General features: G+C 48.4%; 1 protein-coding gene across 1 annotated transcript in view; it reads left to right on the top strand.

Moving 5' to 3' along the window:
* The window catches only part of rngtt (RNA guanylyltransferase and 5'-phosphatase), a 67631-nt gene extending 54862 nt beyond the window's left edge, over positions 1 to 12769 (top strand). The window contains exons 14-16 of the mRNA XM_056581496.1: positions 4076 to 4142; positions 10070 to 10193; positions 10809 to 12769. Coding sequence (XP_056437471.1) covers positions 4076 to 4142; positions 10070 to 10193; positions 10809 to 10981 — 364 coding nt within the window. The 3' untranslated portion in view covers positions 10982 to 12769. The remainder of the gene's footprint in view (positions 1 to 4075; positions 4143 to 10069; positions 10194 to 10808) is intronic.
* Positions 12770 to 14327: the final 1558 nt, after the last annotated feature.

The raw sequence follows: 14327 nt of genomic DNA, 5'->3' as shown, positions 1-14327 counted from the left end.
TGCAAGCGTTGCTCCAGTGGTAGGCAACACCTCAGCGGTGATGGGCTTAGTGGACGCGGTTGGCTTCCTTCCAGACAGAGGACCGTGTCAACTGGAATGCCACAGGTCACACGCAGCCAGACTGAATGGACCGGGCGCGAAGACGAGATAAGAAGCTCCCGCCTTGCAACCAGAGGGCCGGCCGGCGGAGCCTTCGCCCGCTCCTCTTGTGTCCAGCAGTCCCATTGTTTCCGTCTGAGAGCGATCAGATATTGTGTGGAAGGGGGAGAAACGAGGCAGCTGTGTGCAAGCGCCCTGCCGGATGTATAGTGTGTTGGCGTGGGCCTACAAATCTCTCTTGGTTTCTTTGTAAAAAAAAAAGAGAGTGGGAGTAGTGGAATAAAGAGGGAAGCAGTCGCAGAGGGAAGTCTGCATTCATCTGCCCACACAGCGCTTCTTCCAGAGCGTCTCTTAAGGGTGTGCACGTAGCACCGGGAGGCAAGAGGCTTCAGCTGCTGCCATCACACTGAAGCATATGCTTCTCCCACCCTCTGATTCATATCGGAAATCTGAATTGTTGGACGACATGACACGCATCCACTGACCCTGACCAACCCCTTTTAAATGTCACTCATACCAGACTTCCTAGATGGAGAGGGGGGTATTTCTATCAATGTGTCACGCTTGCTGCAAAATATACTTTCCTGTCTAACAATTCTATGTTTTATACATACATTTACATTTTAAATGTAGGGTATTTCACTTTTATCCAAAGTGGCTTTCAACGGTTCATACGCACATTCGCACACCGAAGGCAGAATCAACCATGCAAGGGTAACAGCCAGCTTGTCGGGAGCAGTGAGGGTCAGGTGACTTGTCAGGGACACTCAGCTAGGAGGAGCCGGGAATCAAACTAGCAACCTTCCAAACTCCAACATATATGGAGAATGTGTAATACACATAGCTTCAACTCTTTTCCAATCCATTAGTTCACATGCAGCTGTATTGCAATTGCACCTTGTTAAGTGTTAATTGTTGTGCATATTTCCTTGATTACCAACTGTTCAAATGCATCACATGTAAATCACATCACATGTCGCATGTTTAGCATTAAAGACTGGAACGAAAGTCACCATGACCTCGCTGTCCTTTTTTTAGAAAAATGTGTTGGCTTTCACCGCATGGTTGTTAACGGTAATTATACCCCCTTCCAAAAACAACCGAGCGTGCACATCGGGCTCCTCTCGCACCCCAGTTACACAGAGACCCCTTATCAACACAGTGCAACACAAAGCTAATGTTTGTGTTCACAGAATCCTGCTTCAACCTTGAGCCATGAGAGCCGGTCCCTGAATCCCAAGATGGGGCAAAATAATAATGCTAATCTACGTAGTGGTGGTAGTTATTCGGGGAATCGTGGCAGGTTCAACTGATCATGCTACTCCCTAATATGGCAGGATATTGATGATGACCTGATAAGAATTTAAAGGGAGTGTTCAATATTGTTTACAAATCCAAATCACCTTGTTTCTATAGAGCACCCGCTCTATTTCAATGCATCCAGTATTGAGAGTCAGGTCAGGTGTGGTGGACTACTTGGTAAATATCCGATAAGCTGTTGGCTGATGTGTTTCCATTGTGCTAGACCCATAGGAAATGATCCAAGTGATTGAATCCTGTCATCCAGCCCCATGCTCTGCCACCATGGTTTAGGACTTGGAGGGTGCGGGGAGACAATGCTCCACCAAAGCCTTTTTGTCACTTGAGCTTATCTTACCAGAGGCTTTCGGCAACTACCACTTCCTGCGACGACGCCTGATCAATGCCGACCGCCTGTCCTCCCTGACATTGTCATTGAAATGCAGCACCTGCCAGCACCGGCGTCTCCACACGCTATTGATTTTGCCTGGAAAAGGGACAAAAAAAACGATTTTCAAGCCATTACGGCGGCAGCCCGTGGCGACGGGGCGTTTCGGCGCGAGCAAATAGAATTGTTTCTGAAGCGAACATTCCGTTATGCGATGGGGGGAGGAAACCCACGCTTTTATATCTACCGGCCTTTTTTTTTTTTTCTCTCCTTCAATTTATTTAGACCTCAGCTTAGCGTCAGGTTGTAGCCCAGAGCCAGCGTGGCCGAGGGGTTGAAAGGCATCGGCCCCCCGCCTTCCGCTGTGACGGGAGGCCGGTTCCCCCTGGTAGGTATGAGGGGCCGTGTAGTCCATCGGCTCCGTTTGAGCGCGTAAGCCTCCCTGGCCCAGTTGTCACATCAAACCCCCCCCCCCCCCCCCCCCCCCTTCCCCACTGGTGACCCTACACCCTCGTTTTGCCCTTTTAAACAGAGGCAGAGTTTTATTTGAATTAGTTTATAATGGGCCACCCTTTGAACTTGTTTACCCAGCTCTGCTTGGTCAAATGTAACAACTCGCGCTGTTAAAAAAAAAATGCCGCTCTTCCCCGGTTGTTTCCCCCACAACAGACAGTCACTCACAAAGATCGATGTCTGCTTCATCACACACACACCCCCACCCCCCCTCCCACCCCCTCCCACCTCCCAGGTCGTATCTCACCGTCACCCCGCTTGTTATTTTCGGATACTGGCTTCAACCGGCTTTCCTTCTGTTTAGGCCGCGGCGGATTTTAATTGAGAGGCTTTTGGGCGTTGTCTTCTTTTTGCACAGAACCAATCAAAGTGTGCCTTTACACGGCATGCCCCGCTCCGTGATCCGAGGCGGGCGTGTCACACAGCGGTGTCAGCGTCTTGTGGTTTGACAGGCGCGTCGTCGAGGTGCGTTCACTAGACGTGCACGTCAGTACCACTCTTCAAGCCCAGGCAATGTTGCTGTGCATCGCATGCAACATGTCGATAACGCTAAAATGGTACGATACCGCTCTATTAGATCTATCTGTCGTCTTAAGAAGAAACCATATCGACCCCTCACTCCATGTTAGTACGTTTTATACCGAAGGCGAGGTCGAATAACGCCACACCATGCCCGGCTTGAACAGACTGGGTAAAAGTGTGTAAAAGGGGCTATTTACACACTTAGCCTGCACCCACCCCCCCCACACACTTCCTTCCTCCGTCCGAGGGAAGGGAAACCCCAGTGTGGAGGCAGCGGTGGGTGTCGGACGCGTCCATGTGAACACTGCCCTGCACCCCTGGGGCGTCCATCGGTGCACGGGTGGTTGGCCCTGCTAATGGTGGGCCGCTTCCTCCCTCCCGCCTCACTTTAACCGCTGGCCCCCTGCGTGCATCTGTGACCATTGGGGGGTAGGGCCTTCTTATTTTAACCCCGTCAGACTCTGGATGAGGGCTCCTCTGACTTAACTCGAACGTGTCAGGAAAGCCTCCGCTGTCGTTAAGCTGCCAATTCATCTCAGTGTCAATGCTCCCCCACCCCGCGACACACACACACGCGCACACGCGCACACACCAAACCCCTGGACCGGGGTGTAATGGAACAAAAAGGAAATGCTATGCCTAATGTCAGAGCGAGCATCCAGAAAGACTGTGCAGCATTTGCAGTGGGTGTTTCAGCTTGGGAGAGGGGAGGGAAGGGGGAGCAGTATGTGTGATTGGGGCCATCTGTGGGCCGTGCTCCCCAGTGTTTCATAGAAAGTGTTGCTTGGAAACACACGCATGCTTCTCCATTTGCACCCAAGCTCACGCACACGCACGCACACGCACACACACCGAACACACACCTGATTCTGTCCCCTGGCACCGTGGATAAACTGTTCGGAGACGTGGCCGACCGTCTGTCGAGCAATTATCCTGGCAGCATCCGTTGATGATGAAACCATGTGCTGTGGTAACTAGCGGTTTAAACTAACTAGCTGCAGTCGTACTCTCTCCACCGCCTGTGCCTCCTCAACCATGTCGAAGAAGCACACAATGTTCATGTCGAGATCCCCTAGGTTGGCAGCTGGTGGATGTAAAAAGTGAATTTGATTGTTTTGTCACCTGTGAATCATTGAGGATGGCAGCATGCTAATAGGCTCTGCCAAGGAATCGGTCTTGGAAAATGTGAAGGCTGCACCTGTGGCGGTGAGGGCTTCCGCTGGTGTTAACCTGTGTCTTTTTCCCCCTACTCAGGCTGCTCCCCCAGACGGTGGGCTTGCTGTTCGTCGGCAGCTATGAAAGGCCATTCGCCCAGATGAAGGTGAGCGACAATTAATGAGGATGTGCTGCCAAATCAGCTGCCTAACGCCGAAAAACACCCAGGCCTGCAGTTGCCTGCCTCCACCCTAATGCATCCGAATATTTTCATGATTAATACAGCAAAAGGGTTTCTACTTGGGACAATTAGGAGATTTGGCCGCATCTGCAACCTCTAGATGGCAACACTCCTTGGGCCGCCGCCATTGTTTGTTTCAATTAGAAACTCTCTCCTCCGAGCACTGATGGTAAGACCAGGAAGGTCTCACGAAGCTTAGGAGATTATCCAAGCTAGCTCGCGCAACATTCAAATGTGGTTCGGTTTTGTCGTTAATGAGGTTCACCATTATTTTACCTGGCATATTTTTTCAGTAAAAAATGTTACCTGGCCAAGGAAGCAGCCTTAAAAACACTATTGTACACATATTATGAGACATTGCAATTATTCTATTTTGACCATGACAAATGTTGAGTCGTACACTGTAGGGTCATCAGCTACGGTATAGGTTTGCGATTTATTTATGTTTCCAAATGATAAACCAGCTCACCTGGCATCCATCTGGAAACCCTTCTGGGCTGGGCTCTTAGCCTTCTCTATTTTCAAACACCACACCACGAGATGTACCGGGGTTTTAGCAAGGCTCGGTATGTTGTTCTGTTTCCAAAGAGGACGAGTCTTTGTAGGTTGGGTAAAGTCGAGTACAGTCTCAGTTCTTCCAGCTTGTTTGCTTGCCTCCATGGCTGCGGCCCGCTGTGTTTGTGGGCCAATCTGTTTAATCTCTGGCAACCCGGTTTACTCGGAGAAGAGTGAAACAAAACACACGGGCCAAAACAAAAACATACGTTCCGACCCAGGATGGATATTTCAAAGGAGAGAACACTGGTTATGCCTTTGCTGCCAGTACTTCGATTTAGCAAGTTTTTCTTTATCTCTGAAGACACATCATACTCATTTGATGTGTATATTAGTCAATACTATACAGTCTCTTTGCTTAAAATTGACGGTTGTGTACTGGCCCAAATCGGCTACATGGTTGTTCGGTCATACTTTGGAAGAGTGTTGAAGGAAACTTGATCCAAGATGGTAGTGTGGTCTGCAGAACATGAAGAAGAAGAAGATTCATAAGTTTACATAAGGTATTGGATGTATGACGGGATTTTCATTCCTTTTTCACCTCAATGTTGTTAATTTTTTGCAAAGCTTTCATTTTTGTGCGAAGGTCATGTGACTCATGTCCCTTCTCTAAGTCTTAAGACACAAACACCGTATTCAAGGTGCTTTCCATCGGAAAACCCTCGGCTGTCATCCCGCATAACCTTAAGAACCACAGAGAGTTTGGCAAGGTTAGGATAAAATGGGCGTCCTTGTGTACCGTGAATCACCGATATTCTTCAACAGATGCCCGTTGTTGGTTCTGGCCTCAGACTCCAGGTCACAGCAGATGGGAGGAGTGGTATCCACGCGCGTGGGATAATGATGAGCATTACGCTGGCCCTCCAGGGACGCTTGACGTCACATAATGATAGCATGAGGGCTCGCAGAGAGACATCCAACTCTTTGGCTGCGTCCGCGCTCCCGCGTGCCAGTCACCCAAAACCAAGTGGTTGGTTCCTGGTTCCAAATCCAGCGCTCGCAACAGATAATTTAGCTGCGGCGTCAGAGTGCTAAATTTGTAGCGCTGCAAATGCATTAGCCAAAATTGTGTTAATTGGCTTAAAAGGGAATTGTTCGAGCGGAGCCAAACCCCAACACAACTCGATTTGTTGAGTGTGAGAGCACTCGGATGACTCTTGGTGAAGCGTGTTCTGTTTGAAGGTATAACCTCTCTGTGCTCTGATGTGTGCAGCCCGGCCCCAAAGGGAATCAAAAACCTGAAATAATTTGGTTCTCGGTTGGAGAAAGGTTGAAGGTTTTTTTTTTTGTTTCACCGTTTCCTCACCGGAGATCGACAGAACCGGTGCGCTACTGAGACAACTTCTAGTTCTGCCCCCGCCGGCTGCTGCATTTCCTGTAATCTCGCCTCTCATCACCCCGGTCTATATTCCATCATATAGTTCCTCCTGATTAAAATGGACCCATGCAGAGAATTCTCCCCAGACCTCTCGGCCCGCTTCTGATTACGTCTGAAATTAAACCACGGTTCCGCGCTCCCTTGTGAAGCAAAGTACGGAGGATATTACAATCTGATTTGTTTACGCCTCAGCGTCAAGTTGCCATCAATCTTAGAATAAGTATATTGAGGCCCATTGATGAGGTTGAGGGGGGGCCGGGCACAATGTGGAGCTAATGCTCATGGGGATCTACCTTCTCTGTTGATCTCTATGTCGCTCTCCCCCACATTGTTTAGTATTCAAGCGCAACGCTTTCATTTTGAACGAAGCACGTCAGCGGTGCTGGAGCTTGCCCGGGTTAGTTTTTGTGGTTTCAGTTGCGTGTTTGAATATGTTGTTTTGTTCATTTGTTTCTCATTTTCTCCGACAGTGAATTTCATTACAGCGCACCTCTGGTGAATGAAAATGCAATTGTGTGCTCTGTACCCCAAATATTATTTCACAGTACCTGGCCCTGGTTGATATCAGACTTTGTTATTGTTCAATATCGAAAGAGAGGATGTAAAATAATAGTTTAAAGTGGGAAAATATGTATTTTTAGGAATATTAAAAAGTTTGTGTTTTCAATGTTCTCAAGGAAGTAAAAACCTCCGGTGTAACAGATTTCTTATTGAATGTATATAGCAGATGGATAGATAGATACCAACAAACTTGAAAATGAACGATTTACAGCTCTGGGGGTCTGCACTAGCAACACACTTCTTGACTGAAAGGACTCACGGAGGGTCTTTGCCAAAACGCACCCAGAGACTCCGGCTGTACAAGGCCCTCGCCTGCTGCCTAATCAGGCGGATCAGGGCGGATAAACACCAAGGTGCTGTGGCACAACCTTTGTGAGGCAGGAAGGGGTTCCTAGCCATGCCTGCTGCCACCAGTGCTGCTCAGCAGCAGGGCAGCCTGTTGTGTCATGTGCTATTTCCGAAGCTCTTCATGGCTACCTGTCTTTACACCGCCCAAACTCGCCTCAGGGTTCTTGTTCAATTGTCTGAACAGCTCAACCTCACTCAAACCAACCCCTATTTGTTAGTAATGCATGATTTAGTAAATAATGGTGAATGCGCTCGCAGGGAGTTTCTGTGACGTCGTAGTACACGTAGCTCCTCCCGGTCGTCATCTCCTGGTGCTGAAAGGAACCCGTCACCTCCCCCCAGTCTGCTCACTTCCACTCTCCCTCAAACACTTCCTCGAGGAACCAGGCCCCCCACTAAGTACCCAGATGCACCCTGCACTCCAGGATCCGACACGCCTCCTCACGGATCGCCTTTGTGCCAGTGCTCTCCCCCCAATCTCGCTGGCGTCTGTGGGTCCCCCCCCCCCCCGCTCCCCCCATTGGCCCGGGCATCTCTCCCTGGCCAAAAGCACTGGCGGCCTCTTCTCTCCGTCTGCAAAGCCTTCAGGCGCCAAACTCTCTAATGCATGGATTGATTGGCCCGGCACTGTCTACCAAGGGGGTGTCTCTCTTGAGCTCACCAGGGTTCAATTTCCGATAAAGAATCATTATAAAAGGATTCAATAGCATCATGAGATCTCATAATTGCATCATGGTTGGATTGCTTTTGATGCTATTCTAGCCTTTAAGTGGGGATGCGTCAATATAGCAGAGTACAGCCTCACGCAGACGCACAGTGAACGAATCACGGTCTGCAACGTCAACCACACATTTTGGGGGAAAATGTTGGACCGTGCTGCAATGGGTTCCGTCTGAAAAGTGACGTCAATAGTCAACCTCTTTTCGAGGAATCTGAGTTTATGTCGCAGACTCCGATTTTGTCAGAACAATGTTATGAAGCAGTATTCCCTTATGTTGAAAAACACAATTCCATCAGTGGAAGATAATCCTTGCTTCAGGCCATCAACATATTATGACTGTCGTACAATATTTGATTTTAAATTGGAAATATATTCATAACAGGGCTGTCAATCAGCCGTCCAATTTACATGATGGTGACCTTCACTTTGCAGCTTATGCTGCATCATAAATCAAATATATATATATGAGTCCCTGTATGTCCCATCGCATCGGGATAGATTGTATAGGATATTTATGAGCTCAAATTAAAACCCCACTTTCCGCCTCCTACTTTTCAGCTACACAGAGGAGGACGGTAATGAAACGGGCGTCGGCTTCTTAAAGGTCTGCGTTGACTCACGCCCCCCCCCATGCGTTATTAATACATATGTAAGCCGTAACCAGCATTCTGTCAGCATGTCGGGACCCCCACGGGCCACGCAAAGCTGTCATGATTGATCTGCGTTTGTGCGGTGCGATTTGCGTGCAGGAGTGTGTATTGTCTGGTTTAGATTAGGGGTGACCTCAAACCTCTGATGGAGGCGTTAACCGGGGGTGGTCTTTAATAGTCGAAGCAGCGTTCTGAAGACGGTGTGCGTCTTGACAGCAGGGGCGTTTCATTGTGGGGACGGGGGCTGCTTAATTGATTGACTCAGTCTTCTATGCGTAATCTTAAGCTTTCAATAAATGTCCTTATCGTTTGTTTGATAAACCCTTTGTTTAATGGCAGTGGCATCATCCAATCACTTTTTTTCTTTAAGTAGAGCCCAATGGAGTTAGTCTAGAGAAGGTGACACAATTTTATCGTGTTTGGCAGCAGTTTGAAACCATTAAAAATGTTCAAGAGTCATGAATGAAATGATGAAAACAGCCATGATGAAATCATGATGATAACAACAGGTGTCATACTCTGTGCTCCCTTCTTCATTGTTTGCACTTCTGCCTCATTTTATGGTGCTGCGCTTCTGTTCTATGCGCTCAAACACATCATTTTTATGTAATAACATTTTTAATGCTTTATACATTTTTCATGACCGGATGTGAATACTGTGCATATTCAGAAAAAAGGGAGCTCTCTGTCTCCATAGATACTGGCCACTGTTGGATCCATAGATATTCCCTATTAATGACGGTATATTATATAAGCCTACGCCACACTATAGCATATCAGGCTAAACGCAGCCTGGTGCTTTCTGTCAAATTGAATGCAGATGCTTCATTTTTTCGTCCCACATTGAAAGGTTGATTTGTTTGCGGAGGCGGTTCGTCCTTTAACAGAGATCCTAGGCCTCGCCTACAGACAGCTGCAGCAAACTAAGATTGAAGGACATTGAGGCGCATATGTAAAATAATATCTACAATATATGATTTAACGTTCGGTCCACAATGGGTCTGGCCTAATGAATCACATTCGACCATGCAAGGTCTTCAGACATAGTCGATTATATATATAAAAAAAATTAATGAAGTCCCTGTGCACAGCCTTTGGATTCTTAGGTGCTGGTGATGTGCAGTCAACAATTGTATATCAAGTCAAAGAAGTGTATAATCACCGCACACTGGTATAAGCTTTTTTTGTTTTGCTGTTGCTTCGTTGAATTAACAGCAAAATGCATTGTTCACAACGTGATTTTACACTTCTTTGACTTGATAGATTATACATACACATATATATATATATATATATATATATATATATATATAGATATATATAGATATATATAGATATATATAGATATATATAGATATATATAGATATATATAGATATATATATATATAGATATATATATAGAAGTAGTGAATAAGTGGATTATTATAAATGAACGCAGTCGTTCTTGCTTGGCACGATTGTAATACTGTATTGGGACATCGGCATGTTTCTATGGATCATTGTATAAAGACATTGATAGTAATTTAGTATTCACTATTCTCACAGTACCAGTGATTAATCACGGCACATACGCAGCAAAGTACCATAAAATGTGAGGATGACGGAGCCATCTGTCCCCCTCTCTCCCTCTCTGTGCAGGCCACCAAGGATCTGAAGCAGTACGACAACAAGATCATCGAGTGCACGTTTACCAACAACACCTGGGTTTTCATGAAGCAGAGAATAGACAAGAGCTTCCCCAACTCCTACGACACAGCCATGGGTGAGACCTGATTCTCCCCTCATCATTGTCTTAATGTCCCGTTGGAGCGGGTTATCTGCCCAGGCTGCGAGCGGTGTCTTCGCTGTATTCTGTAACGTAGCGTCTGATTGGTTTCCCGTCAGAGGACCTTGTTTTGTTTGGATTATGTCTGGAAGGTTCTAGTTTGGACAGTAGAAGAATCATGGCCAACTGTTGTGTTCTCAGCGTTTGTTTGCCTCTTCGTGTTTACCGCCAGAACTCTGCTACTGATCGCTCCTCTGTCGCTTTAAGTATCTTCAAACAAGTGGCTAGCGAGGAATCTGTCAAACGTTGCTTATCTAATGTTTTACACCCCTGGAAGAAGCAATCGCAGAGTCTAGACTAACTTTCTTTCCCCTGTGTGTGTGTGTGTGTGTGTGTGTGTGTGTGTGTGTGTGTGTGTGTGTGTGTGTGTGTGTGTGTGTGTGTGTGTGTGTGTGTGTGTGTGTGTGTGTGTGTGTGTGTGTGTGTGTGACCCTTTGTTTGTCCTTGTGTGTGTGTGTGTGTGTCCCTCCGTCCGTCCGTCCGTGGGTGTGTGTGTGTGTATATGTCCATCCATGTGTATGTGTGTGTGTGTGTGTGTGTGTGTGCGTCCAGCCGTGTGTAACAGCATCCAGCACCCCGTCACCAAGGAGATCCTGCTGGACCTGGTGGACCGCAGCACCCAGGGGGTGCAGCAACCGGCGCAGGGGCGCAAGCACCCCCCCGACCCGGACGCCCAGCTCATGCCCCCGCCGCCCTCCAAGAAGACCAACCACGCCGAGCCGTAGGCCCGCCGGCCCCCCGCCCGCGCTCCGTCACGCTTTGGGACAAACGACGGGACAAATTGCGCATTGCAAGAATTTAAAAAAGCACCAGCGCCATCGTGTCCACCCTCGCCCGGTCGCCTGCAGCAGGACGGACGGCTCCGTCTCGGCCCTGGACATTAGTCTAATCAGCGCCACGTGGGCGCCAGCATCCACAAGGCTGTGGAACCCCTCTGATCGACGGCCACGAGCGCCATTCGCTTTATTGTGTAGCGTGTAGCTTAAATTGCAATTGTTCTTATCGAAGTGAGACTAAAAAAACAAACAAAAAATGAAGACGGCGCCATCCCGGTTTTCCCCTTATTTATGTTTTTGTGTTCGTTTTTTTGTTTTCTTTTGCGTCTGAGCTTATGACAGCGTGGTTTGTGATGGCTACACGATCATCTATGCAGACGATGTGTTTCCATGATGTCAAGGAGAGGCTCGTGTTTGTGTTACGCTCCGAGAAAGAGTAAACATCAACACTTCACCCACAATCTGATCACAGGGAGGTAATTAGAGATTAATTGAAGATCCTGCAGATCAACAGATTCCTATTATCTCCCCTCTCTGGTACACGAGCCTCGAGAAGCGTCCTCACACATCCAGCTCCCAGTGTGTAGCAGTGTGTATCGTACCAGTCCTCCACCGCCACATCTCTCCCCAGGTGTCACAGAACACTTGTAACACGCTGTTCTATCTCTGTCCTCCCCCCCACTCTCACGCTCACAAAAACCAACCCGTTCACAAACTACAAGGAAGGGAGCTCATTCGTTTGTTCTGTTTTTGTTGAGCTTTCACTACAGTTATAATGGGTTGTCTGATTCTCCAATGCTTGCAGGGGGGGGGGGGGGGGGTTGTTTCCTGTCGACTGTCCATAGGCAGTGGTTCTCAAGGGGGTCCCACGGGAGGCCCAAAGCCCACTTGGAACTCCAGCTAAGCCCCCGTATGCATGTGTGAGTGAGCGGGGTTCAACACATTAGCATGCACTCATCACACAGATACACTCTTCCTCATGTTTGAGGATCAATACGCAGTCAAATTGAAGCGGCTTGATCCTACCGTCTTCGTCTCATATTATCGCCCGGTTGCAGAGATACGACTCCCAATAGGAATACATTTAGTGACCTTCGGCTTTGCGTTGGTTTGGCAGGTCTTTGTCCTAAAGCTGCGGTTTGACAGTGAAGAGTTATGTTTTTATTAAAATGGGCGTTTTGTTCAGCCTGTGCAAAGAGTTAACAGAGCACGGTGGGGAAGAAAACAGCCCTGTAAATACTGTTGTGCGTTTAGGAGTTATTGTTAATTTGTCAGTTTGGTTGTTATTTGCTTTTGTTTTGTTCTTGTGTGTTTGTCTTCTTCACAACAGCAGGGACCGGTTCAATCCATATGAAAAATGTAAAGATTGATAAAAGTTCAATATCTCTGCCTCTTGTCTGACTAAATATGCTAATTTCACTATTATGCGTTGTTGTTTTTTCTTCGTTTTCCCCCAATTCAGAGAAATTATCCTCTTACGCGCGGATCATTTGAAAAGATTGGCCAATTGGTATAATCACACCTAATCGTGAGTGTGTTTACTTGTGTTTTGCGACGTTTTCTCCCCATAGTGCGAGTAGCTCAGCCGTGCTCCTCTCCCCTCTGGCATAAGATGAAAGCCGGCTCAATCCCATCAAAGCGGCCCCCGCACCTTTCTGTGGAGAGCTGGCTGCAGCCAGGACCCAGGTGCGGGCGACGTCACAAACAAACTGGCAGACACACAAACACGCAAACACGCCCGAGCAGAGAACCACGTGGTCGGTCGCACTCTGCTTCGGAATGACCGGACGGAATATCAAAGGTTTCATCTCGCCCCGTTTCGGCAGCTACAAAGAAACCGTGTTAATAACATTTCTCTGTGGGCATCGCTGCGTTCGCCGTCGGCCTGCCAGTTCAATAAGGAGCCCGCCCGCATCGACGCACACAGGCGCAGCGATGCGGCCACATTAATAATGCGTTGTTTTCTCCGAGTCTGTTTGTGCCCCGGAGGGGAAGCAGCAGTCAGGAGTGGGGGCCGTGCCGCTGCACGGAGCTGACCTCGTGAACCCGTACAAGCCTGTACACGTGTCCTTGCACACATACGCACGCACGCTCACACGCACGCACGCGCGAACGCTTCTGAGCAGGTCGTGAGGATCCCTTTCGTCTCCGGTGCTAAACCCCCAGGCGGCCATGCAGGAGGATACTTGCATGACAATTTGCACTTAATACCAGCTCTTGCCTTGAATATGAATTCCTGCCAGTCAGTGTTTTGTACAGCAGGTGGGAGTTGTTATTTGTGTGCGTGTGTACGGTATGTGTGTGTGTGTGTGTGTGTGTGTGTGTGTCCATCTGTGGTGGGTATGTGCTGAAGTTACAGTGAAATATGATGCCACGATAAGGAGATTCAGAGCAAGGACCAGAGGACCACCAGGCTCACAAACACAAGCCATGGCCTGTGGGAACCAATAAACAATGGATTAATATTACATAGCTAGTGGAGGCCGTGCTTCACACCTATTTATACCTGGCGTGCGCGCTGATATGGATAGTAGGGCTCGCTCTGGTAATGAAGCCGGGCAGGGCAGCCGACCCCACTGCCGTCTCTTGAATCAGAAATGTAATTGCATGTGGCTGCAGCGCGAGGGAGGGCCCGGTGCCACAAATCTATTACCACAAATGTACCGAGCCTCGGGGGCAGCCAGGGGGAAAGAAGACTTCCATTTCAGGGGTGGGGGGACATTGTTTGTCAGAAACGGCAGTCGTCTGCTTGGCATCTGTTGCCATGAGGGAGACATCAGAGTGGTCATTAGCACAGCCCCATCCAACCCCCTGCTCTGCTCCTCTCTCTGCTTCTCCTCCCCTCCCTCTGTTCAGTCTCTGAATAACCAGGTGGTCTCAAGCTGCCTGCTCACTGGAGCAGTTGTCAAATATCAAGCGATAACACCTGGAAGGCGCCGCTGCTCTCTTCAGTCGGGTCCTCTCGACCACCGAACCCAAATGTTCTGCACGCGGCTTAGCCAGGTTTGAATTTAATCTAAAAACCGGTGGAATCCGGACTGTGCGTCACCGTCCCGGCATTGCAGTGAGCACCAGAGTGGTCTCGCACCCAGTGGGCCACACTGCAGGCCCATTGATTGATACACTTTATACATGGAAGTGTTGCACACACGAGTCACAGGGGAACGCCACAGACAGACCAGTAGATAGATAGATAGGAGCACACCGGTGGTGCAAGGGTATGTTTACGCTCTGCCAATATCGAACGCATCGTAAAGCATAACAAAGAACCTGTGCGTCGCTTCTATTGTTTGGC

This window comes from Gadus chalcogrammus, chromosome 21, assembly GCF_026213295.1.
Source record: "Gadus chalcogrammus isolate NIFS_2021 chromosome 21, NIFS_Gcha_1.0, whole genome shotgun sequence".
Lineage (NCBI taxonomy): Eukaryota > Metazoa > Chordata > Actinopteri > Gadiformes > Gadidae > Gadus > Gadus chalcogrammus.
The sequence above is the reverse complement of the archived record's forward strand: the minus strand, read 5'-3'. Positions and strand labels throughout refer to the sequence as shown.